General features: G+C 43.8%; 1 protein-coding gene across 3 annotated transcripts in view; it reads left to right on the plus strand.

The window, feature by feature from the left end:
- aadat (aminoadipate aminotransferase) overlaps positions 1-26,126 on the plus strand; it is an 82,396-nt gene that overhangs the window by 40,711 nt on the left and 15,559 nt on the right. For all 3 annotated transcript variants that reach the window (XM_043703414.1, XM_043703424.1, XM_043703404.1), the window contains 4 exons: positions 7,148-7,213; positions 10,977-11,059; positions 12,318-12,414; positions 24,347-24,408. In XM_043703414.1, the coding sequence (XP_043559349.1) occupies positions 7,148-7,213; positions 10,977-11,059; positions 12,318-12,414; positions 24,347-24,408 (308 nt within the window). The remainder of the gene's footprint in view (positions 1-7,147; positions 7,214-10,976; positions 11,060-12,317; positions 12,415-24,346; positions 24,409-26,126) is intronic.

A 26,126-nucleotide genomic window follows, 5' to 3' on the forward strand; every position in this document is an offset into this window, starting at 1 on the left:
AAAGGGACTTAGATTTGATGCAGAGCTGGGCTGAGGAGTGGCAGATGGAGTTCAACTCTGCCAAGTGTGAGGTTGTCCATTTTGGAAAGACAAATAAGAATGCGGAATACAGTGTTAACGGTAGGGTTCTTAGTGAGGTGGAGGAACAGAGGGATCTTGGGGTCTATGTTCATAGATCTTTGAAAGTTGCCACTCAGGTGGATAGAGCTTGTAAGAAGGCCTATGGTGTATTAGCGTTCATTAGCAGAGGGATTGAATTCAAGAGTCATGAAGTGATGTCGCAACTGTACAGGACTTTGGTTAGGCCACATTTGGAGTACTGTGTGCAGTTCTGGTCACCTCACTTTAGGAAAGATGTGGTAGCTTTGGAGAGGGTGCAGTGAAGATTTACCAGGATATTGCCTGGAATGGAGAATAGGTCATACGAGGATAGGTTGAGAGTGCTAGGTCTTTTCTCGTTGGAACGGCGAAGGATGAGGGGTGACTTGATAGAGGTTTATAAGATGATCAGGGGAATAGATAGAATAGACAGTCAGATACTAAGAAGGAAATACGCAGAGGAAAAATGAGATATGAAGGTTAACTGGCCAATAAAGAGTGGTGGGGACATGGAATGCGCTGCCTGTGGGAGTGGTAGAGTCAGAATCTTTGGTGACCTTTAAGCGGCAATTGGATAGGTACATGGATGGGTGCTTAAGCTAGGACACATGTTTGGCACAACATCGTGGGCCGAAGGGCCTGTTCTGTGCTGTATTGTTCTATGTTCTATGTGAAGAGGACATGAGGAGGCTACAAATGAATATTGATTGGTTAAGTGAGGGGGGGAAAAGGAATGCCAAGTGTGAAAATGTAAAACTGTTCAATGTAGCAGGAAGAATATAAATGAAGCATGTTATCAAAATGAAACGAGAGATTGCAGAGTTCTGAGATACAGAGGGATCTGGGTGTCCTAGTTCATGATTAGATTACTTACAGTGTGAAAACAGGCCCTTCGGCCCAATAAGTCCACACTGACCCTCCGAAGAGCAACCAACCCAGACCCATTCCCCTCCATTTACCCCTTCACCTAACACTACGGGCAATTTAGCATGGCCAATTCACCTAACCTGCACATTTTTGGACTGTGGGAGGAAACCGGAGCAAACCCGCACAGACACTAGGAGAATGTGCAAACTCCACACAGTCGCCTCAGGTGGGAATTGAACCCGGCTCTCTGGTGCTGTGAGGCAGCAGTGCTAACTGCTGTGCCACCATGCCGCCCCACATGAATTCATGAATCACCAAAGGTTAGTATACACATACAGGAAATAATTATTGAAGTAAATACAGTGTTATCTGTTATTGAGAGGGGTAGAAATGAAAAGTAGAGGAGGTTGTCCTGCAGTTATATAAGGCATTGGTGAGCCCACACTGGAACCGCTGTGCACAGTACTGTTCACCTTATTTATGTTAGGTTCTAAATGCATTGGAGACAGTTCAGAGAAAGTTTACTAGACTAATAGCTCATTTCTCTTAAGAGGAAAGATTGGGCAGACTAGGCTTATATCCACTAGAGTTTAGAAGAATTAGAGGCAATTTGATTAGAGATGTACAGCATGGAAACAGACCCATCAGTCCAACTCGTCCATGCTGACCAGATATCCTAAAGTAATCTAGTCCCATTTTCCAACACTTGGCCCATAAACTTTTCCTGTTCATGTACCCATCTGGGTGCCTTTTAAATTTTATAATTGTACCAGTCTCAACCAACTTCTCTGGTAGCTTATTCCGTACACTCATCACCCCCTTAGGTCCCTTTTCAATTTTTCCAATCTTACCTTAAACCTTTGCTATCTAGTTTTGGACTCCCCTACCCCAGGGAAAAGCCCTTGGCTATGCACCCTAACCATACCCCTCATAATTTTATAAACCTCTATAAGGTCACCCCTCAGCCTCCAACACTCCAGGGAAAATAGCCTCAACCTCTCCCTCCAGCTCAAAATCCTCCAACCCTGAAATATAAAATTTCTGTTGTCATAGTAGACACGGAGAGGATACTACCTCTTATGAGCGAGTCTAGAGCTGGGAATCACTGTTTCATTATAAGGAGATGCCAAATTAAGACAGAGCTAAGGAAAAAAATTTTTAGAATCAGAACATCCTGAGGAAATGCTGGGCCAACATTTATTACCCATCTTTGGTTGCCTTTGAGAAGATGGTGGAGAGTTGCCTTCTTGAACCGCTGCAGTCCATGGGCTGTAGGTTGACCCACAATGCCCTTAGAGAGGGAATTTCATGATATTGACCCAGTGACACTGAAGGAACAGCGATATATTTCCAAGTCAGGATTGTGACTGGCTTGGAGGGAAATTTGCAGGGGGCAGTGTTCCCTTATATCTGTTGCCCTTGTACTTCTAGATGGAAGTGGTCGTGGGTTTGGAAGGTGCTGTCTGCAGTGCATCTTGTAGATGGTACAGACTGCTACTACTGAGAGACAGTGGTGGAGGGAGGAGATGTTTGTGGATGTGGTGCTAATCAAGTGGGCTGCTTTGCCTGGATGGTGACTGTTCATGTGTGTGGTTGGAGCTGCATCCATCCAGGCAAGTGGAAGTATTCTATCACACTCCTGACTGGTCAGTCTTCACCACAAACCAGCCGTCCAACCAACCGAGCTAACGGAACCTAAAGTCAGTATAGAGTGCTGAGCAAAAGAGTTAATTTCCTCCTGCCCTCTCCTCAGCAAAAAGAGGCGATGAAATTCCAAAAGAGCATGTCTTTGTGAACTGGTCATGTTAAACATTAAAAGTATGCAGTAACCACAGTAGGTATTTTTAATTAAACTAATCATCATAAGATCCCTACAGTGTGGAACCAAGTCATTCAGCCCATCAAGTCCACACTAGCCCTTCGAAGAACATCCACTCAGACCCACCACCTACCCTATCCTGTAACCCTGCATACCCCATGGCTAATTCCACCTAGCCTGCACATCACTATACACTATGGGCAATTTAGCCTGGCCAATCCAATTAAACCTGCACATCTTTGGACTGGTTAAGGTTTCAAAGGTTGATCACATGGATAACTTGGCATTAAATGGCTTTTCTTAATTCAAGTAAATCTTAAATCTGTAATATTTATATTTGACCAGTGGGTGGCAGTGTTAAGCTTCTTGCCAACACTGTCTTGGTATGATTCATAATTTGGAGGTGCTGCATTGATTAGATTACATTACTTACAGTGTGGAAACGGGCCCTTCAGCCCAACAAGCCCACACTGACCCACCAAAGCGCAACCCACCCAGACCCAGTCCCCTACCTTTACCCAACACTACAGGCAACTTTAGCATGGCCAATTCACCCAACATGCACGTTTTGGAAGGAGGGAGGAAACCGGAACAAACCCATGCTGACACAGGGGGAATGTACAAACTCCACACAGAGAGTCGCCTGCGGCGGGAATTGAACCCAGGTCTCTGGCGCCGTGAGGTAGCGGTGCTAACCACTGTGCCGGGTTGGGGTGGACAAAGTTAGAGATCACACAACACCAGGTTATAGACCAACAGGTTTACTTGGAAGCACTAGCTTTTGAAGCGCTGCTTCTTCATTAGGTGGTTGTGAAGCAGGACCATAAGGTACAGAATTTATAGCATAAGATTATAATGATATATTGATACATTGAACAAACCTAGATAACTGTTAAGTCTTTCATTCTTCAGAATGGATTTGCTGCTTTCAGTTTTTTAATATCTAAATCCCAGAACTTCTTTTAAGTCACATTCTCAAGGAAATTTAAGTTTTTTTTATAATAAAAGGTGACATCTCAGCTCAGACAATACCTTAAAGGTGTGAGTCAGGCCAATCTTGAGTCAGACTGGTTTTATTTCCAAAGTGGAATTTACAAATATTATATATATTCACTGCCTGCATTGATTACTTGCAGGTTCTGCATTTTTTGAGTAAAATAGAATGTATCTGCAAATACAAATTTACCCCATAAACTTGTGTGTGTGTGTGTGTGTGTGTGTGCGCACGCAGGAGAGAGACAGAGTGAGTGTGTGCATGTGAGAGAGTGTGTATTTGCATGCATGCATGCTTGGTAAAGTGTGTGTGTGAATGTGATGGGGCATAAGCCTGTGAGAGGGTGTGTGTGGGTGTGAGTGTAGAAGGTGTATGTGTGTGCATATGAGAAAGAGCTTGTGTATAAGAGAGGATTTGCATGAGAGTGTGAGTATGTAAGAGTGTGTGCGTGTGTGAGAGAGAGTGTTAAGTGCAGTGGGGTCACCTGTAGTGTGAGATGAACCCAAGGTCCTGGTTGAGGCCATCCTCATGGCGACCTAAGTTGACTATCGGCCTCTGCTCAGCCACTTTGCTTCCTTGCCTGTCCCATCTGGGCTTGTTAGGTCCCAGAAATCATGCTTGATGGATCATATTTTTAGTTTAGTTAATGTAGAGGTCACTCAATGAACTATATTCACATGAGGCTACCATGTTTCTTTAACAACAAAAGTTTATGACATACATGTTGAATATAATAGCATACAATCGTAATTTAGAACACAGTTTGAAAAATCTTAAAATACTTATTAAAAAAAGACTCAACCTATTTCCCAAAAATGGCACTTTACAGCAATTCACACACAGAGAAATTACCCCACTATCAAATCTTTAAATTCGACTAATCTGGTTCTCCCCAGTTCCTGTCTTGTTTTACACGTATATTCATGGAAATATCCTACATTCCTATCTTAATGGAGAAACTATTTTTGCTTCTGATCCTAACCTGGTCTTCTCAACCTTCAATGTTTACCTCACCTGTCCTAAAGCACCATTAACACTCCTGGGGTCCTTGCTCACTGATACATTTTAGATCAGCTCACTATTCCAGACTTTTTTAAAATTCATTTATTGGATGTGGGTGTCACTGGCTGGGCCTGTTTGTATTGCCCATGCATAATTGCCACTTGAAATGAGTGGCTTACCAGGGCCATTTCAGAGGGCAGTGAAGAATCAACCACATCGCTTTGAGTCTGGAGTCACATGTAGGCCACACCAGGTAAGGACAGCAGATTTCACTCCCTAAAAAGCATTCCTGAACCAGATAGGTTTTTACAACAATCAACAAAAATCTCCCTTAGGCCAGTGTTTAATTCTAAATTTTCATTGATTCAAATTTCACCATCTGCTCTGATGGGATTTAAATTTATATTCCCACAGCATTAGTCTGGATTACTAGTCCATCACAAATACCACTGTGCCACCATCTCCCACCTCATCTTGTTTTTTTTTAAACAGTTCAGCAATGTATCCAACCTGTTAGTCTCTATTTTAAAATCCAAACTCTGAAACTCATATGCCACGACTATTATCACACTTCCTTTGCCAGGCCTTTTCCCTCCTTCCCCTTTCTAGGAATCAACTTTCCATAACAGCAGAATCCTGATCTCTTTCACAGTTTCCAGCCCCTAACCATCTCTTCATCATCGTGAATGGCCAACCTCCCTGTATCTCCATACTCAATGAGACAATCTGCAAGATGTTCACATCTTCTCTGAACAGAGACCAAATCAGCCTCCATCACGATACTACCTGCGCCTCCCTCTCACCTGGTTAACCTTAGTTCTCACTCCCTCGGTGCTGCACTGGACTGTCAGCGTTGACTTAACCCTTGAGTGGGACTTGAACCTGGAACCTTCATGATACGAGAGCTACCAACAGGCAACTGCTGATGAGCTTTGCAGAGAGAAAGTTGATCCATTAGGAATTTTAAACAAGAGGATGAAAATGTTAAATGTGAGAAGATGAGAGTAGGAGAGGAAAACAAACACCATAGTCTTTCTGTGTGCATTGCTGGCTGGGCCAGTATTTATTGCCCATCCCTGGTTGGCCAGGACAGAGCAGTGGTGAGCTGCCTTCATGAACATGTTGTGTCAGAGAACTTTGGATGACGTTCAAGTTTGTGGCTGAGGGTGAAAAGGTATGTCAGCTTTAGGGTGAGGAGTTGGGTTAGAGGGTCATGATGGCTCAATGATTAGCACTGCTGCCTCACAGCACCAGGGACCCAGGTTCAGTTCTAGCTGACTGTCTGTGTGATGTTTGCACATTCTCCCTGTGTCTGTGTAGGTTTCCTTCCACAGTCCAAAGATATGCAGTTTGGGTGAATTGGCTGTGCTAAATTGTCCACAGTGTTCAGGAATGTGTAGATTGGTTACGTTGGTCAGGGGTTAAATGTGGGGGAATGGGTCTGGGTGAATTACTCTTAGGGTCAGTGTGGACTTGTTGGGCCAGATGGCCTGTTCCCACACTGTAGGGATTCTAGGTAAAAGCAATGACTGCAGATGCTGGAAACCAGATTCTGGATTAGAGTGGTGCTGGAAAAGCACAGCAGTTCAGACAGCATCCAAGGAGCAGGAAAATCGACGTTTCGGGCATAAGCCCTTCATCAGGAATACAGGGTCAGCCATAATTGTATCTGCTTGTAAAAGGAATAAAATCAAGAGTGCCCAGATTTAAAGTGACATCCAAAAGAAGCAGAGGTGATATGTGAAACATACCTTTCCCTCAGCAAGTATTTAGAATGTATTTCTGTAAATGTGTGGAGGCAGGTTCAATTGAAGCATTCAAGAGAGGCATTGGATGGTTATTTGGTTAGAAATGGTGTGCCGAGATGTGGGGAAAAGGCAGGAGATTGGCATTAGATGATAGAATCAGTGTAGGTATATTGGGTTGACTGGCCTCCTTCTGCACTGTAGCAATGCTATGATTCTGTGGTATTGATTGGCAAAGTGCAGAATGGCCTGTTCCAGCTCCTATTCCTTATGTTCTCTTGTGGTCATCCAAACATTATTCTACTCTACCCTTCGCTGCTCTCAGTTCCATAGGCCAGTGGAGCACAGATGCTAACTGACCTCTCTGAGAAATGTTCTGCACACTAATCCCTTTCTGTTTACCCAGACCTCTGCAGGAAATCTGTTGGAGACTCCATTTGGAATGCACTTTTTGGGCAATTTGGGTGCATGAAAACTCACTTCTGTGCAATCGACACTTACCTGTATGATACCTGCACTGGTGTGGACTGGCATCCTCATAGAAAAGAGGAACAATTCTCACCCAAAGTCAAATGATGGAGAAACCTGTCCGTTTTGTAAAATTGACATTTTCTTTTGCAGATTGCTAGAAAGTACGATTTGCTGATAATTGAAGACGATCCTTACTATTTTCTGCAGTTTGAAAAGGTAAAACAACTTGCATTTATAAGGCACCTTTCCTGATCTCCAAACATCCCAAATGGTTTATAGTCAATGAAATTCTTTTGAATTGTAATTACTGTTGTTATGCAGGTTGCACTGCACCAACGTGTACAGAGAAAGCTGTTACAAACAGCAACATTGCTTTCAGTTAAGAGCTAACTATTAGGCAGAACAATTTCCACTGGTTATCTTCGGAAGAGCACCAGAGATCTCTTAGGTCCACCTGAGGGAAACCCCAGTTTAAAATGCTAACCAAAAGGAGGCATCTCCAGTGTGACGCTCCGTCTTGAGAATCTAAGTAGCTGTCTTTATTTTACCTTCTGGCCCCTGGCGAGGAGCTCGAAGCTTCTGACTACGGGATGAGAATACTACTCCTGAAAATATGTTAATGGTAAATAATGTTCCTGAAATGATAGGGCTTAGTAACCGTCCACTGCAAATTTCTTGTTTCTCTGCCGACCAATAAACACCAAACTACACTAATCCCATTTCTCCTTGAAGGGCTTTTGCCCAAAACATCGATTTGGCTGCTCGTCGGATGCTGCCTGAATTGCTGTGCTCTTCCAGCACCACTGATCCAGACTCTGGTTTCCAGCATCTGCAGTCATTGTTTTTACCACCATTTCTCCTTGGCCTACTCTGCCCTGGCATTTTAAGTACACATCCAGATATTTCATAAACGCTGCCCCCACCACCCTCTCAGGCAGCACCTTCCATATTTCTCCCAACCTCTGGATGAAAGACATTTTTTTTTCTCTCAAATCTCCTCTAGACCACGTCCTCCTCACCTTAAACCCATGTCCTCTGGCCTTAGACATGTCTGCCATGGGAAAAAGAACCTCACAATCCATTCTGTCTATTCCTCTCATCACTTTGTAAACCCCAATCAGATCACCCCCTGCTCTGCTCCACGGAAAACAAGCCCAGCCTATCCATCACTGAGACTTTCCATCCCAGCACGGTAGCTCAGTGGTTAGATTAGATTAGATTAGATTCCCTACAGTGTGGAAACAGGCGCTTCGGCCCAACCAGTCCACATTGACCCACCGAAGCGCAACCCGCCCAGACCCGTTCCCCTAAATTTACCCCTTCGCCTAACACTACAGGCAATTTAGCATGGCCAATTCACCTAACCTGCACATTTTTGGATTGTGGGAGGAAACCGGAGCACCGGGAGGAAACTCACGCAGACACGGGGAGAATGTGCAAACTCCAGGGTCCCAGGTGCGATTCCAGCCTCGGACAACTGTCTGTATGGAGTTTGCACATTCTCCCCGTGTCTGCGTGGGTTTCCTCCGCGTGTTGGTTTCCTCCCACAGTCCAAAGATGTGTAGGTTAGGTGAATTGGCCATGCTAAATTGCTCGTACTGTTAGGTGCATTAGTCAGAGGGAAATGGGTCTGGGTGGGTTAGTCTTTGAAGGGTTGGTGTGGACTGGTTGGGCCGAAGGGCCTGTTTCCACACTGTAGGGAATCTAATGGGAAAGGTTACATCCCAGTGAATCTCCTCTGAACCCTCTCCAGTGCAGTCATGTCCTTCCAATAGTGTGGTGACCAGAACTGCACACATCTGTGATCTAACTAATGTTTTATAAATGTTTAAGACAATACTTCCCTACTCCTATATTGAATATAGGAGTAAATGAAGGCAAGTATCCTAATGCCTTCTTAACCACCATACCTACCAGTGCTGACACTTTCAGGCACGTGTGGACTTGTACACCAAGGTCCCTTTCTTCCTCAGTTCTCCCTAGGGACTTACCATTCATTTTGTATATCCCCCTTATAGACCTCCCAAAATGCATCACCCCACACTTATCACATTGAAATACCATCTGCCATTGCTCTGCCCAATTTACCAGCTAATCAATATCAGACTGCAGCCTGAGACCATTCTCCTCACTATCAACAACACCATCAATTTTCAAGTTATCTGCAAATGTACTAATTATACCTTCTATATCACATCCATGCTGTTAATATATATAACAAACAGCAAAGGTCCCTCTTAAATTTACAGTCAAAATTGTGTCATTGGTAGAGATGATATGCCTTTGTTTTGGCAAGTAAGCGCAGAGTATTGGTGCCAGATCAATAATCCAGAGGATGAAATAACAATCTAGAGAGTATGTTGTAAATTCAACCATGGTGGTTTGGAAATTTGGAAATCCATAATTAAAAGTCTGTAAAATTCACATCGAAATTGATTCACTGATTACATTAGCAATGCAGGCTTGCCTTTCTGACCAAGCCTGCTCCCTGTGTGACTCCCTACCCATGCCAACATTAAAAATCACACAACACCAGATTATAGTCCAACAGGTTTAATTGGAAGCACACTAGCTTTCGGAGCGACACTCCTTCACCAGGTGATTGTCACAATCATCTGATGAAGGAGCATCGCTCCGAAAGCTAGTGTGCTTCCAATTAAACCTGTTGGACTATAATCTGATGTTGTGTGATTTTTAACTTTGTACACCCCAGTCCAACACCGGCATCTCCAAATCATGCCAACATTAGTTGAGTCATTACTGCCACTTTAAGATGGGCACTCAATCCAGAGTAGTGAAGAACAGACACTAAATGCCTGAAATCTTGAGGGCATTGTGCGAATAAATATATATTCTTAAGAAAATCAATCAAGTAAATCTCCCTTTTGTGTTCTTTGCCACTCTACATTCAAAACAACTTCATTTAGTCGCTGCAGAGCTAAATTAATCGCTTGGTGAGTGAACATCCCATCAGTTGGCATTTAACTAAATTTCATAAAACTTCTTTCAAGGAATGTGGGTGTTACTGTCCCCCAATTGACCTCAAAGCAAGTATCCTGCTGGGTTATTTCAGAGGACAGGTAAGAATGAATCGCATTGCCATGGGTCTGGAGTCACATGTAGGCCACACCAGGTAGAGATGACAGATTTCCTTCCCTCAAGGACATGAGTGAACCAAGTGTTTTTTTTAGAAACTAAATAACACTTGATGATGTTTGCCACAGTCACCATACTTCAGGCCTATTGAAGTGGTGGGATTTGAAGCCGTGTCCCCAAAGCACTGGCCTGTCCTTCAATCTAACAGGATTACCACTGCACCACAATCTTCCCCCGGTGCCACGCCTTCTTTGGGGCGGTACGGTGGCTCAGTGGTTAGCATTGCTGCCTCACAGTGCCAAGGACCCGGGTTCGATTCCAGCCTCAGGTGACTGTCTGTGTGGAGTTTATACGTTCTCCCCATGTCTGCGTGGGTTTCCTCCAGGTGCTCTGGTTTCCTCCCACAATTCAAAGATGGGCAGGTTAGCTGGATTGGTCATGGGAAATTGTCCATAGTGTTCGGTGCGTTAGTCGGGGGTAAATATAGGAGAATGGGTGTGGGTGGGTTACTCTTCGGAGGGTTGGTGTGGACTTGTTGGGCCAAGTGGCCTGTTTCCACACTAGGGAATCCAATCTTACATGCGGTTAGCAATTGCATGTTATAAACTGGAAAATTCATGAATACCTTCGGTAATCTGTTGCTATGGGAACTCATTGCAATTGTGAAACAAACTGAACTCAGTTAAACGTTTAGACAAGGCATTGCTATGGCAACAAAAGCATCAACTCATTCATGTAAAGTTGGAATGGGGATGTCAGCCTAGATTTCTATCCTCACATCTCTGAACTTTGAACTGACAACCATGTGACTGATGGGAAGGATAGTGCTGACAGGCCATATTGGATCCTTCGCTGACTACGACTCTCTTGTGTTGATTTACAGCCTTGGGCTCCATCATTCCTTTCCTTAGATGTGGACGGTCGTGTCATAAGGACAGATTCCTTCTCCAAGATCTTGTCTTCAGGGTAAGGGTGTTTCTTTGGATTTGCTATTATGGAAGGTACATTGTCATGCTGTTACTTGCTTCGGAATAATTTTTGAATCCCTTCACTGTGGAAGCAGGCCATTCAACCCTTTGAGTCCACACCATCTCTCCAAAGACCACCCCACCCAATCCACACCTTATCCCAGTAACCCTTGCATTTCCCATGGTTAATCCACCTAACCTTGACACTTCAGCGCAATTTGGTATGGCCAATCCACCCTAACCTGGGAGGAAACCAGAGCACCTCCACACTGAAACGGGAGGATGTGCAAACTCCACACAAACAGTCACCCAAGGCTGGAATGGATCCCAGACTCCTGGCATTGTGAGGCAGCAGTGCTAACCACTGAGGCACCATGCCACTTACGTCAACTTGTGATGCCAGGTGAAGGCCAAACAGCTTGTAACAGTGCCTGTGTGTGGCCAGGCCTTAGAAACTGCAGTCTGCAACCAGTCAGATTTGATTATGGATGAGGTCTCATTTGAACCGATGGATTGAATGCAGATATCTCTGAGGGTTGAAGGAGCTTACAGAGACTCCTATGGAGTGATTCAGAAACCAGGATTAAATTCAACCCAAGGCATTCCCAGATGGGCAGGCAATTTTGGTAAACATAACAAAGGCTCCTTTTGATGTTACCCAAGTTTCACTTCTCGTCTTTGTTGAAGTATTCATTTTAGTATTGGATTCCTAACACTGGGCACTGTACTGAACCATCGCTGGTGTTGACAGCAAGGCAGAATGACCCATCGTGACCCTTCCCAAGACAATCCTGATCAGGGCAGAAATGGGAAGGTAGTGAGGACCCATCCACTCCCACCCATCCCCCGCCTGGTTTAACTGCACCCCCCACCCCCTCCCACCGCCACCAAATGGACCACTGGATAGAGGAGGGAGGGGAGCATTAAACTCCCCTCCTACTTAAGTTTTAAACATTTCCAAGAGTAGTAGCTTCTATTGGAACAGTTTCAGAATGCAGCATCAAATTGATTCAACATGAAAACACCGATTGGCCAAGTTTGGAGTTAAAGAATTTGTCTGAGGTGATTTTGGCAAGGAATGTGGGGTACGAATTGATGGACACCATATTGGAGGAAGCATTGACGCTGTGTTCATAACCACCTTCATTGAACGAATGTAACCTCTTGCTTTTACATTTTACTGAAAAAGGAAACTTTACTTTTTAAACAAACAAGGGCAGTAAGAATTTGTGACATCTATTCTTGTGTTTTAATAGGCTGAGAATGGGCTTCCTAACTGGTCCCAAACCACTCATAGACCGGGTGGTTCTACATATTCAGGTTTCCACGATGCATACAAGCACCTTCACACAGGTACGTGCACTCTCCACTAATATCAAAGTTAAAAATCACACAGCACCAGGTTATAGTCCAACAGGTTTATTTAGAAGTACGAATGGAAACTAGTGCTTTCTAATAAACCTGTTGGACTATAACCTGGTGCTGTGTGATTTTTAACTTTATCCACCCCAGTTCAACACCGGCACCTCCACATCATTACTAATATCAAACATAACAAGATAAGTGTTTGAAATCACTGTTGGCTGGAAGGAAACACAACAAGCATCTATTTTCTGTCAGCACTTCAAACAAGTTATTTTTCTCATCACGTGGCTTGGATTCAGACTCTGCAATACTTGGCTGGGTGCATTCCGTGAGTATTTTCACCAGACTATTAATCCGGAGACCCAAGTAATGTTCTGGGGACCTGGGTTCAAACTTGACAATGCCTAATGATGAAATTATAAATAAGTTAAAATCTGTACTTAACAGTCTAATGATGACCATGTATTGATTTTAAGGAACAACCCAACTGTTTCATTGATATCCTTTAGGGAGGAAACTGCCATCCTTACCAGATCTGACCTACATGTGACTCCAGACCCACAGCAGTGTGGTTGACTCTCAACTGCCTTCTGGGCAATAAATAATGGTCCAGCCAGTGACACCCACCTCCTGTGAATGAATACATGTTTTTAAATGAAAGACTTTAGCTAGTTTTTCTTCAAAGGGAATGACAACCTGATAAAATTTGAGGATAGGGTGATTTCTTTGGAGCTATCTTAATGATTTTGTTGTAGACACATCTGGAAGGGGCATTTGAATGAACGACGGTGTGTGTCTCTCACACATTGTTTCACAATTTGGAGGTGCCGGTGTTGGACTGGTGTGTACAAAGATAAAAATCAGGCAGGAGTGGGTACCGCAGATGCTGGAGATTAGAGTCAAGATTAGAGTGGTGCTGGAAAACCACAGCAGGTCAGGCAGCACCCGAGGAGCAGGAAAATCGACATTTCGGGCAAAAGCCTTTCATCAGGAATGAGGGGCTTTTGTCCCTCAAAGTTAAAAATCACACAACACTCATTGTTTTACCTCATTGTCTCCCCTCAGTCAATGGCTGCCCTTGTGAATGGAGAGCTGTCTCGGTGTTGGAAACCCTGCTGTTTATTTCGCACATTAACAATTTGGAATTGAACAGTGTGGGCACAGTTGGGAAATTTGCAGGCTACACAAAAATTTGCCTGTCCACGGATGCTGTCTGACCCACTGTGATCTCCAGCATTTGTTGTTTTCAGTACAGATTCCAGAATCTGCAGTAACTTGTTCCTACTATGTTGAAAGTACAAGGGTAAAAGTGATTGATTACTTTAATAACAATCTGCCTGATTAGAGTAGATTAGAGTTGTCAAAGACAGATCGCTTAACTAAATTATCAATTGACACCAGTGATTGAAGTGGAGACTATCGATCCACTATGAATACATAATCCCTATTCATAGACCATCACCTCAACCCAGTTCATTTATTCATTTAGTGCATTGTTCAAAGTGTTTAATTCTTCTCATGAACATATTGTTTTTATAGAAAATGTTTTGCGCAAGTCTCCTAAATCTGTACGTTCCAAAGGGTAAAATGACCCAAGTTTATAAAACAAATGTTGTTACATTCTCATCTTACACCATCGCTATAAAAATGATTGAATTATTTATAGTGACAGTGGGGGACCCAGTAAAACCACATCTGTCTCTTCCAATCTCTTGTGCCGTTTCACACATTGCTTGGATTGAGTTCCCGTTCTTGACATACTCTATCAGAACTCAAAGCAATTATGCGCAGTATCACCTGGACTGAACAGTGTAAAGAGAAACACATTTTTCTGGTCAACAACCTGTTATCGGTGAGGATTACGTCTACTGTTGCCAAAGAATGTGTTGTTACTAAAATGTACTAAGCCGAGGGAATTCCTGTGAATACGTTTACGAAAGACATTTCTAGCTGTTGGTTCTATCAATAAATCAATCCAGTCTCCGGTTCAAGACCATTTGTCAGTATAAATGTCTCACTGTGCCTGCCTGCTTTGCCTTCTTGCTTGATACTTATCTGACTATCCTGACAAACATAGAAACATAGAAAATAGGAGCAGGAGTAGGCCATTCAGCCCTTCGAGCTTGCTACACCATTCAATATGATCATGGTTGATCAGCTAACTCAGTCTCCTGTTCCCACTTTCTCCCCTCCCCTTTGACCCCTTTAGCCCTAGAACTTTATCAAACCAAATTGGATATCCTAACGTAATGAGAGTCATGGTTTTTGTTTTAAATAAGAGCATAAGAACTAGGAGCAGGAGGAGGCCGTCTGGCCCTTCGAGCCTGCTCCGCCATTCAATAAGATCATGGCTGATCTTTTCATAGACTCAGCTCCACTTACCCACCCTCTCACCGTAACCCTTAATTCCTTTACTGTTCAAAAATATATCGATCTTTGCCTTAAAAACGAGGTAGGCTCAACTGGGCAGGGAATTCCGCAGATTCACAACCTGATGGGTGAAGAAGTTCCTCCTCAACTCAGTCCAAAGACTGCTGCACCTTATTTTGAGGCTGTGCCCTCTAGTTCTAGTTTCACCCTCCAGTGGAAATAACCTCCCTGCTTCTTTCTTATCTATTCCCTTCATAATTTTATATGTGTCTATAAGATCCCCCCTCATTCTTCTAAATTCCAATGAGTGTAGTTCCAGTCTACTCAATCTCTCCTCATAAGCAACCTTCTCAACTCTGGAATCGATCGAGTGAACATCCTGTGCACCCCCTCCAGTGCAGTACGTCTTTTCTCAAGTAAGGAGACCAAAACTGTACACAGTACTGCAGGTGTGGCCTCACCAGCCCCCTATACAGCTGCAGCATGAATTCTCCTTGCAGGATGTGGGTGCCACTGGCTGGGCCAGCATTTATTGCTCGTCCCCAGTTGCCATGGAGAAGCTAATGGTGAGCTGCCTTCTTGCACTGCTGCAATTTGTGTTATGTAAGCACACCTACAATGCTGTTAGGGAGAGAGTTTCAGGATTTTGACACAGCAACACTAAAGGAATGGGGATATGTTTGCAAGTTAGGATGGCACGTAATTCAGAGGGGAACTTGCATGTATTTGCTGCTCTTTCTCTTCTAGACATTAGATGTTGTAGGCTTGGAAGGTGCCAGTGAAGGAGCTGTTGTCATGTATCTTGTAGATAGTCCACATTGCTTCTACTGTCAGTGGTGGAGAGACTGAATGGTGATGGTGGTGGATGGGGTGGCAGTCAAAAGGGTTACTTTGTCCTGGATGGTGTTGAGCTTCTTGACTGTTGTTGGAGATGTTGTCATCAGACAAGTGGAGAGTTTTCCATCACGTTCCTGACTTGTGCCTTTTAGATGGTGGAGAGGCTGTTGGGAGTCAGAAGGTGAATTACTCGCCGCAGTATTACTGGTCTATGACCTGCTCTTGGAGCCACAATATTTGTATGGCTAGTCAAATTCAGTTTCTAGTCAATGGTAATGTCAGGAATAGTGAGCGATTCAACGTTGACCATGCCATTGAATGTCAAGGTTCTAGATTAGAGTGGTGCTGGAAAAGCACAGCAGTTCAGGCAGCATCCGAGGAGCTGGAAAATCGACGTTTCGTGCAAAAGCCCTTCATCAGGAATAGGCTTTTACCCGAAACATCGATTTTCCTGCTCCTCAGATGCTGCCTGACCGGCTGTGCTTTTCCAGCACCACTCTAATCTAGAATCTGGTTTCCAGCATCTGCAGTCCTTGTTTTTACCTCATTGAATGTCAAGGGGTGATCGTTAGGATCTCTCTCTTATTGGAGATCGTTTTTGCTTGGCCTGTGTGATATGAATTTTAATTATCACTTGTCAGCCCAAGTCTGGATATTGCTGGTCTTGCTGCATATTGATAGTTGGCCTCTCTAAACCTGAGCTCACCCGAAGCTCAACTGCCTCTATCCTCACTAAAACCTGTTATACCTGATATATGTTTGCTCTTTTTAAAAAGATAATTTCACCCATCTTAAGCTAACCCTGCATACCCCCATTCCCTCTAGCATTGTAACATCTCCTGTTGACCTCCCTCCACCTCTGTAACATCCTGTCTTGCCCGGCAACATCCCATGATCTCTGTGTACCTCCAATTCTGGATACATGCACCTTCCTGATTAGTGAGTTTTGAGAAGATTTGTAGGTCAGGTTGAGATTCTGGATGTAGGTTTGCTCGCTGAGCTGGAGGGTTCGTTTCCAGATGTTTCATCCCCATACTAGGTAACATCTTCAGTGAGCCTCCAGATCCAGAGGCTCACTGAGGATATTACCTAGTAGGGTGATAAAACATCTGAAAATGAACCTTCCAGCTCAGTGAGCAAACCTACATCCAGAACCTTCCTGATTTTCCTTCACTCCTCTGTTACCAGTCAGCCTTCAACTGGAAGGTCTAGAATTCCCTCCCTAAGCTTTGCCACCTCTCTCTTTTTTAAGTCACTCCTTAAAACCTAGATTAGTGACCAAGCCTTCTTTCACACACCTTAAAATCTTATGAAGCAGTTTAGGCTCATGTTCCCATAATTCATTTCTCTTTTGGTAGACAACTTACTAAATGAAAGATGTGATGTAAAAGCAGCTTATTTTTTCTTCCCCTTTGGCAGAGATCTGATTCCCTCAGCCATTACCTATCCCTCATCAACGTCATCCTCTTGCATAATAAATTATCAGATTATTATCACATTCCTGTTGTTGAATTGTTTTGTGAGGTTGCTGTGTATAAATTGGTTGCCAAGTTTCTTATGTTACAAATCATGACTCCTCTGAGGTACGTCATTCACTGTGAAAGTATTCAATAAGCTAAATTACCTACTCCTGTCCTTAGTTCTTATTAGATTACTTACAGTGTCCACACCAACCCACCGAAGTGCAACCAACCCAGACCCATTCCCCTACATTTACCCCTTCACCTAACACTACGGGCAATTTAGCAAGGCCAATTCACCTAACCTGCACATTTTTGGACTGTGGGAGGAAACCAGAGGAAACCCACACAGACATGGGGAGAATGTGCAAACTCCACACAGATGGTCGCCTGAGGCGGGAATTGAACCCAGGTCTCTGGCACTGTGAGGCAGCAGTGCTAACCACTGTGCCACCGTGCCGCCCACGTTCTTGTGTATTCTTAAGGACATGGAAGGTGTGATTATAAACCCAAATAGTTTTATTTAGCTCTGTGCCAAGTTTAGGGGTCTTTAACGGATATTCCCTAAGGTCGGATCAATTGCAGGTAGAAGATCCTTTATCCCAGCATCCAAAAGCTGAAAAGCTCTGAAATATGAAGGGTTTTTTTTGTGAAGTTTTTTCTCATTAACAAGGTTGTTTGACGTGCAAACAGTTAACCCAAGTCGACACCCACTTGATGCATGTCACTCAGATGCGATGTGGGGGCCTGGGATTTCTCTGTGAAGGCCCCCAAGTCGACACCCACTGGATGGCGTGTCACTCAGATGTGATTTGGGGGGCGTGGCCAAGCTCTTTCTTACTTAGAAGTCTGCTCCTCCAGTAAGATTTTAAAAAAATTTCACCATTTAACTGTCACTTATTCTGAAAACCGAAAACCTCCAAACTCCAAGAAACAGCTTGTCCTGAGCATTTCGGTAAAGGATCGTCTCCCTGTATAGACTTATTGGATGGCAATGGGGTTGATTGGTGCAGGTGTCCCAGAGATGTCCGCCTGTGGCCCAACAGTTCAACTCCCCTCCCACTCTGCCGAGGACATGCAGGTCCTGGGCCTCCTCCACCGCCGCTCCCTCACTACCCGACGCCTGGAGGAAGAACGCTTCGTCTTCTGCCTCAGAACACTTCAACCCCAGGGCATCAATGTGGATTTCCCCAGTTTCCTCATTTCCCCTTTCCCCCACCTCACCCCGGCTCCAACCTTCCAGCTCAGCACCGCCCTCATGACCTGTCCTACTGGCCTATCTTCCTTTCCTCCTATCCACTCCACCCTCCTCTCTGACCTATCACCTTCATTCCCACATCCATTCACCCATTGTACTCTTTGCTACCTTCCCCCACCCTCCTCTCTGACCTATCACCTCCATCCCCACCCCCATTCACCTATTGTACTCTATGCTACTTTCTCCCCACCCCCACCCCCCTCTCATTTATCTCTCCACTCTGCAGGCACCCTGTCTCTATTCCTGATGAAGGGCTTTTGCCCGAAACGTCAATTTTCCTGCTCCTTGGATGATGCCTGAACTGCTGTGCTTTCCCAGCACCACTCTAATCTAGACTCTGGTTTCCAGCATCTGCAGTCCTTATTTTTGCCGATGGGAAATGCAGGGTTACAGGGGTATTGGTGGGTGTGGTAGGATGTTCTTCAGAGGATTGGTGTGGGCTCAGTGGGCCCGCTTCCATACTATAGGGATTTTATGAAGACAAACCTTGGTTACTGGACCTTACCATTTGGCTCATCTCTCCCTTCTCAGTTTGTTTCATTAATTACTATATATTGCATAGCCCAGTCTTTAACCCTGAGGTTTGTTTGACCTTTGTTATTTGTTATATACATAAATGATCTGGATGTGAATGTACAAGGCATGATTAGTAAGTTTGCGGATGATACAAAATTAGGAGGTAATGTTGATAGTGAGGAAGCTTATCAAAAATTAGGAGATTTTGATCAAATGGGTAAGTGGACTGAGGATTAGCAAATGTCATTCATTACAGATAAGTGTGGGGGGGTTTCATTTTGGAAAGTCAAACCAAGGTAGGACTTGGAAAGTAAATGGTAAGGTCCTGAGGAGTGTTGTGGAACAGGGGGACCTAGGAATACAAGTACATAGTTCTTTGAAAGCAGTGTCACAGGTAGACAATGGGATGAAGAAGGCATTTTATCGGCCAAGACATTGAGTGTAGGAGTTGGGGCGTTATGTTGCAGTTATATAAATCATTCGCGAGGCCGCACTTGGAGTATTTTATACAGTTTTGGTCACCTTGTGACAGGAAAGACTACGCAGACCCCTTGGCATCATGGTAGCCCACAAACCTACCAACACACTTAAACAGCGACTAATGAACCTAAAGGATCCATTAGATACCACCAGCAAAACTAACATCATTTGCAAGATACCATTGCAAAAGCTGTAAAAAAACACTACATTCGACAAACTAGCAGGAAATCTGCCACCAGGATACATGAACACCAACTGGCCACCAAAAGACACGACCCACTCTCATTAGTTTCCATGCATACAGACAAAGATGGACACCACTTTGACTGGGCCAACACACACATCCTAGGACAGGTGAAACAAAGACACGCACGAGAATTCTTAGAGGCATGGCATTCTAACCAGAATTCCATCAGTAAACACATCGATTTAGATCCGATCTACCTTCCCTTGAAAAAAAGAACTGGAAGTGACATCACATACCTGAAGAAACCAAGACCTATAAATAGAGAGGCGGGACATACCACCAGCACTTCACCAGAGACTCTCACTGATGATGTTACCCAGTCATGGTGACTAAACATCTGAAAACAGACCTTCAAACTCAGCGAGCTGACTTACAGATTTATAATCAGCCTGGGCTACAAATCTTCTCAAATATTGCTAAAAGGAAAGACATGATTAAACTGGAAAGAGTGCAAAGAAGATTTACGAAGATGTTGCCAGGCCTATAACTCAGGGAGACGTTAGCCAGGATAGGAATTTATTCCTTGGAATGTAGGAGAATGAAGCATGACCTTATTGAGGTCTATAAAACCATGAGAGGGAGAGATAGGATGAATACATATAGCCTTTTTCCAGGAATAGGGAATTGAAAATTACAGGGCATAGGTTTAAGATGTGAGGGGAAAAGATTTAAGAAGGACCTGAGGGGCAACTTCTTCATGCAGAGAGTGGCGTGTATAAGGAACAGGTTGCCAGAGAAAGTGGTTGAGTAGAAATTGAGGACTGCAGATGCTGGGAATCAAGAGTTGAGAGTGTGGTGCTGGAAAAGCACAGCAGGTCAGGTAGCATCCGAGGATCAGGAAAGTCGACATTTCAGGCTGGGAGCCTCGAGGGTGGAGAGATAAATGGGAGTGGTGCGGGACTGGGGGTAAGGTAGCTGAGAGTGTGATAGGTGGATGGAGGTGGGGTTAAAGGTGATAGGTCGGAGAGGAGGGTGGTGTAGATAGGTGGAAGGGAAGATTGTCAGCTTCCTCAGTTCCCCTCCCCCCATCTTACCCCAGTTCCAACCTTACAGCTCAGCCCTGTCCTCATGACCTGTCCCACCTGTCAATCTTCCTTCCCACCTATCTACTCCACCCTCCTCTCTGACCTATCACCTTTACCCCCACCTCCATCCACCTATTGCACTCTCAACTACCTTCCCTCCCACCCCAGCCCCAACCCCCTCCCATTTATCTCTCCACCCTGGAGGCTGCCAACCTCATTCCTGATGAAGGGCTTTTGCCTGAAACGTCGACTTTCCTGCTCCTTGGATGCTGCCTGACCTGCTGTGCTTTTCCAGCACCACTCTAATCTTGACTCTAATCTCCAGCATCTGCAGTACCCACTTTCGCTGAGGAAAGTGGTTGAGGCAGTTAAAATAACAACACTTAAAAAACATTTGGATAGGTACATGGATGGGAAGGGTTTAGAGGGATATAGACCAAATGCGGGCAATTGGAACGAACTGAATGGGCGCCATGGACAGCATGGACCAGTTTGTGCTGAAGGGCCAAATGCTGTGTTAATCTATGACTCTAGGTTACTATTTCATTGCTGTTTTTATGCAGACTGACTAAATGCAAGGCTCTTTGAACTGTAGGACACATGGGGTAAAATGACGGAATTATGTCACACCTCTTTGTTGAATGTGTGATATAATTAGGAGCTAAGCATTTAAGTCATTTATCAGCAAGAATGTCAACATGGCTCTGTGACTAGGCCTCTCCTGGAAAAGTTGAATCAGCTAAATAAGTACATTTGGAATCTTTCCAGTGTCTGAAGGTGAAGGTCAAATACTTAATCAGCTTTCTAAAAAGAAGCAGGCATCAAGGCTGAAGAATCAAATCAGCTCTCCCAATTGACACTCACATTTCCCACCAGAAGTACAACAATATGTACATTTATATAGCAACTTTAATATAATAAGGTGTCCCAAGGCACCATATGTGTATGTGTGTGTGTGTGTAGGAGTGTCTGTGTGTGTGTATAGTGCAATGGTGGTCACCTGTAGTGTGATAGGAACCCAAGGTCCCAGTTGAGGCCCAAATCTGGTACCAATGAGATTCTAAGACAGAGGACTGGAAGATTGGCTGGAAAAGTAGGTCTTAAGGTGGGCTTAAAATGGCAAAGGTGGGACAGAGAGAGTTGAAGAGTTTGGAGCCTCTTTAAGTAGAACCACCATTGTTGGACTAAGCATAATCAAATGGTTCCTCTTAAGAGACCACTGCCTGCAAGTTCCCTTTCTTTGTCACTGTTCCTTCACTGTCACTGGGTCAAACTCCTCGAACTCTCTTCCTAACATTATTATGGGTGACCCTATGTCAAATGATCTGTAGAATGAAGCCCACTAGGACTTTCTCCAAGGCAACTAGTGAAAGTCAATATATATTACATCAGCCAGCAATGCCAATATCATGTGAACCAATAAAAATAATTAATCCATGTTCTTTCTTTTTGAAGAAGGTGAAAATCTTAAGCTCTTCAATTTTCTTTGGTTGTTTCAATACCTTGAACCTAATCTTAACTTGACCCATTATTATTATTGAATTCTTTCCCTAATGGCATTTTGGAGGTAGCTACACCAAATGGACTGCAGCAGTTCAAGAAGTTAAATCACACAACACCAGGTTATAGTCCAACAGGTTTATTTGGAAGCACTAGCTCTCTGAGCGCTACTCCTTCATCAGGTAGCTGTAAGAAGGAAGCTCACCACTACCTTCCCAAGGGCAGATGAGGATGGGAAATAAACACTAGTCCAGCAGTGACACCTACAGCCAGTGAGTTAATATAAATGGTAGGAGTTAGTGGTGTGCAGAGGTCTCAATGGGTTGTGCAACTGTAGGAGATTGAAGAGATGAGAAGACATGGAGGGATTTGAAAACCAACATGATATATTTACAATCCAAGAATTGATTAACCAGGAGCAAGTATAGGTCAGTGAACACTGGGAATAGGTGAAAGGGAATCTGTTAGGTTGTGTGTAGCAGAGTATCTCTGGGGGAGCTGGCAGGTAGGAAGGATAATGGAGCAGTGGTGATGGCTCTGTACTGTAATCCAAAGATTACAAGTTCAAATCCCACCAGCAGCTAGTGGAATTTAAGGGGAGATGATGACCTAATGGTTTTATCACTGGACTATTAATCTGTAGGGGCCTGAGAACCTGGGTTCAAATCCAAGCATGGCAGATGGTGGAATTTGAATTCAATAAAAATCTGCAATTAAGAGTCTAATGATGACCATGAAATCATTGTGATAAAGCTCCATTGGGTTCACTAATGTCTTTTAGGGAAGTAATCTGCTGTCCTTACTTGGCCTGGCCTACATATGACTCCAGACTTGCAGCAAAGTGGTCAACTGTCAAGATGGGAAATGAATGTTGGCCAAGCCAGTGGCACACTCATATTCAGTTAACAAAATCTGGGATGTAAAGACTCCGTGTTGGTGACTATGAAGCTGTCATTAATTGTGTTTTATTATTTAATACGATCTGGTTTGCGATTGTCTTTCGGGAAGAAAGCTGCCATTCTTACCCGGTCCAGCCTATATGTGTCTCCAGACCCACAGCCAATGTTGTTGACTTTCGAATGCCCTGTGCAAGGACCCCGAGCAAGCCACTTAATTTTAGGGCAACTTGAACCAGGCAATAAATGCAGCCTAGCCAGTGACACTCCTGACCTTTGAAAGAATAAAGAACAACAATACCTAGTTTTCGGAGGGTAACCTATGAGAGGTCACCTCATACATTGGAATAGTCTAGTCAAAGGTAACAAGGGTGTGACTGAGGGATTCTGGGAGAAGCTTGGGAATAAGTGATGTTGGGATTTGGAATTTGATGGTGCAGAAGTGTATTCAGTTGCCCATCCCCAGGTCCAGATATAATAGCAAGGTTACATTGCTTTCATTTAAGTCATGTTTTGCTCTAGTATCATCCCACACCATTTTTTTGCTTAAAGCCAGCATGTATGTGCTCCTACTCTTGGCCTACCTCCTGCCCCAGTAGGGTTGTTCGTCCTGAGACCACTTTCTTCAGACAACGCTCCATTGGTTATATTTTATCAGCTTTGAATTTCTAACCAAAGTTTGCCAGAAGTGGATGGGCTTGTAAAACTTTGATTTTGATTTGAATTGATTTGTTGCAGTCACACGTACCTAAGAAAAGTTTTGGTTTGCGAGCAGTAAAGGCAGATAATAGCATACAAGGACATACAGATCATAACATGGTTAAACAGAGAGAGGAATTCAAGGTTACAGCTGCACAGGAGACGCACAAAGCGGGATCAACATTGTTTGAAGTTGGACGGTCCATTCATAGTTGAATAACAGCAGGGAAGAAGCTGTTCTTGAACCTATTGGTGCATGTGTTCAAGGTCTGTATCTGAAGAGGATGGAAGAGGTTATAACCGGGGTGGGAAGGATCTTTGGTGATGTTGGTAGCCTTTCTGCAGCAATGAGAAATGTAAATCGAGGCAATGGATGGGAGGTTGGCTTCCGTAATAGTCTGGGCTATGCACACCACCTTCTGTAGTTTCTTACAGTCCTGGGCAGAGCAATTACTGTACCAGGCCATTATGCACCCGGATGGAATGCTTTCAAAAGTGCATCTGTAAAAGTTGATGAGGGTCCTCAAACCCTAATAATAAAGAAAGAATTCAAGGATTGTGTTCAACTTCAGATATTGCTTTTTGTTTGAATTTAACAAAGTGTGTACAGTGAATGTCTCTTCCATTTCTAGCTCATGGTTGCACAGCTACTGAAACAGTGGGGACAAGACGGCTTCTTGAAACATGTCGACAGGTAAAAATTACAGCATAACATTTTTCCCTTTCTTTCTGTCACTCTCTAAGTCAGGGGATATGGAGCAGTGAATTATCCTGAAGCTTTATCACAGAATGTTATGTCGCATTAGGAAGCCATTTGGCCCATCATATCTCTACCAACTCTTTAGACAAGCATCATTATATGCTGCCAATCTCCTGCCTTTTCCCCAAACCCTTATACATTATTTTCTATCCAACTAAGCACCCAGAGCCACTCTGGATGTCTCAATTGTACCTGTCTCCACCACATTTCCAGGCACTGCGTTCCTCCGCTATTTTTGCACATCATTTTCAAGCTATGCTTTCTCCTTGTTCCTTTTACAAGCAGGTACAATTTCTCCTCACCAACTCAATCCAGCCCCACTCGTGATTTGGAAAACCTCTATCGAATCTCCTCTTGGGCTTCTTCTCTCCAGGGAGAACAGTCCCGACTTCTTCAGTCTCTCCTCACCACTGAAGTTTCTCATTCCTGAAACAATTCTCATAAATTGTTTCTGCACTCTCTCCAGCATGTTCACATCCTTCCTATAATATGACACCTATTACGATACACAATATTCCAGTGGGGGCCTAACAAATATCTTACATAAGTTCAACATTACCCCCCTGTTGTTGTATACCGCTATTAATAATTATATTTGATTGAACATTCTTCCAGATTATAAAGCAAAAATTGCTTGTTTTGGAGCAGGTAAAGATTTTAAGAGTGGAATTGACTGAGATTTCCAAAATCATGAATAGTTTTGATACAGTAAATAAAGAGAAAACCTGTTACAGATGGATTTGAATTCAGAGTATGATACAGATTAAAGCCAACCCATATAAATGTGGTGGTGTAGTGCTAATGCCACTGCACTAGTAATCTAGAACCTCAGGTTAATGTTCCCATGAGATAGGTTTGTATCCCATCAAATGGAGAGGTGATGGCATAGTGATATTATTGCTGGTCTGTTACTCCAGAGACCCAGGTAATGTTTCCTGGGTTCGAATCCTGCTATGGACAGATGGTGGAATTTGCATCCAATAAAAATCTGGAAATCCAGTCTCATAATGACCACGAATAGGTTGTCGGGGAAAAAAACATTTTTGTTCGGTATTGCCCTTTAGGGAGGGAAATCTACCATCCTTACCTGGTCTGACCGACAGGTGACTGCAATCCCACAGCAATATGGTCGATTCTTTACTACCCTCAGAAATGGACTCACAAGCCACTCAGTCCCAAGATATTTTGCACATGTTGGCCTCATGTGAAAGCCACAGAAAATGAGGGAGATACTAAATGAATCTTTTGCATCAGTATTTACTGTGGAAAAGGATATGGAAGATATTGACTGTAGGGAAATAGATGGTGACATCTTGCAAAATGTCCAGATTACAGAGGAGGAAGTGCTGGGTGTATTGAAATGGGTAAAGGTGGATAAATCCCCAGGACCTGATCAGGTGTGCCCGAGAACTCTGTGGGAAGCTAGAGAAGTGATTGCTGAGCCTCTTGCTGAGATATTTGTATCATCGATAGTCACAGGTGAGGTGCCGGAAGACTGGAGGTTGGTAAACGTGGTGCCACTGTTTAAGAAGGGGGGTAAAGGCAAGCCAGGGAACTATAGACCGGTGAGCCTGACCTCAGTGGTGGGCAAGTTGTTGGAGGGAATCCTGAGGGACAGGATGTACATGTATTTGGAAAGGCAAGGACTGATT

Source organism: Chiloscyllium plagiosum, chromosome 2 (assembly GCF_004010195.1).
Source record: "Chiloscyllium plagiosum isolate BGI_BamShark_2017 chromosome 2, ASM401019v2, whole genome shotgun sequence".
Taxonomy (NCBI): Eukaryota; Metazoa; Chordata; class Chondrichthyes; order Orectolobiformes; family Hemiscylliidae; genus Chiloscyllium; species Chiloscyllium plagiosum.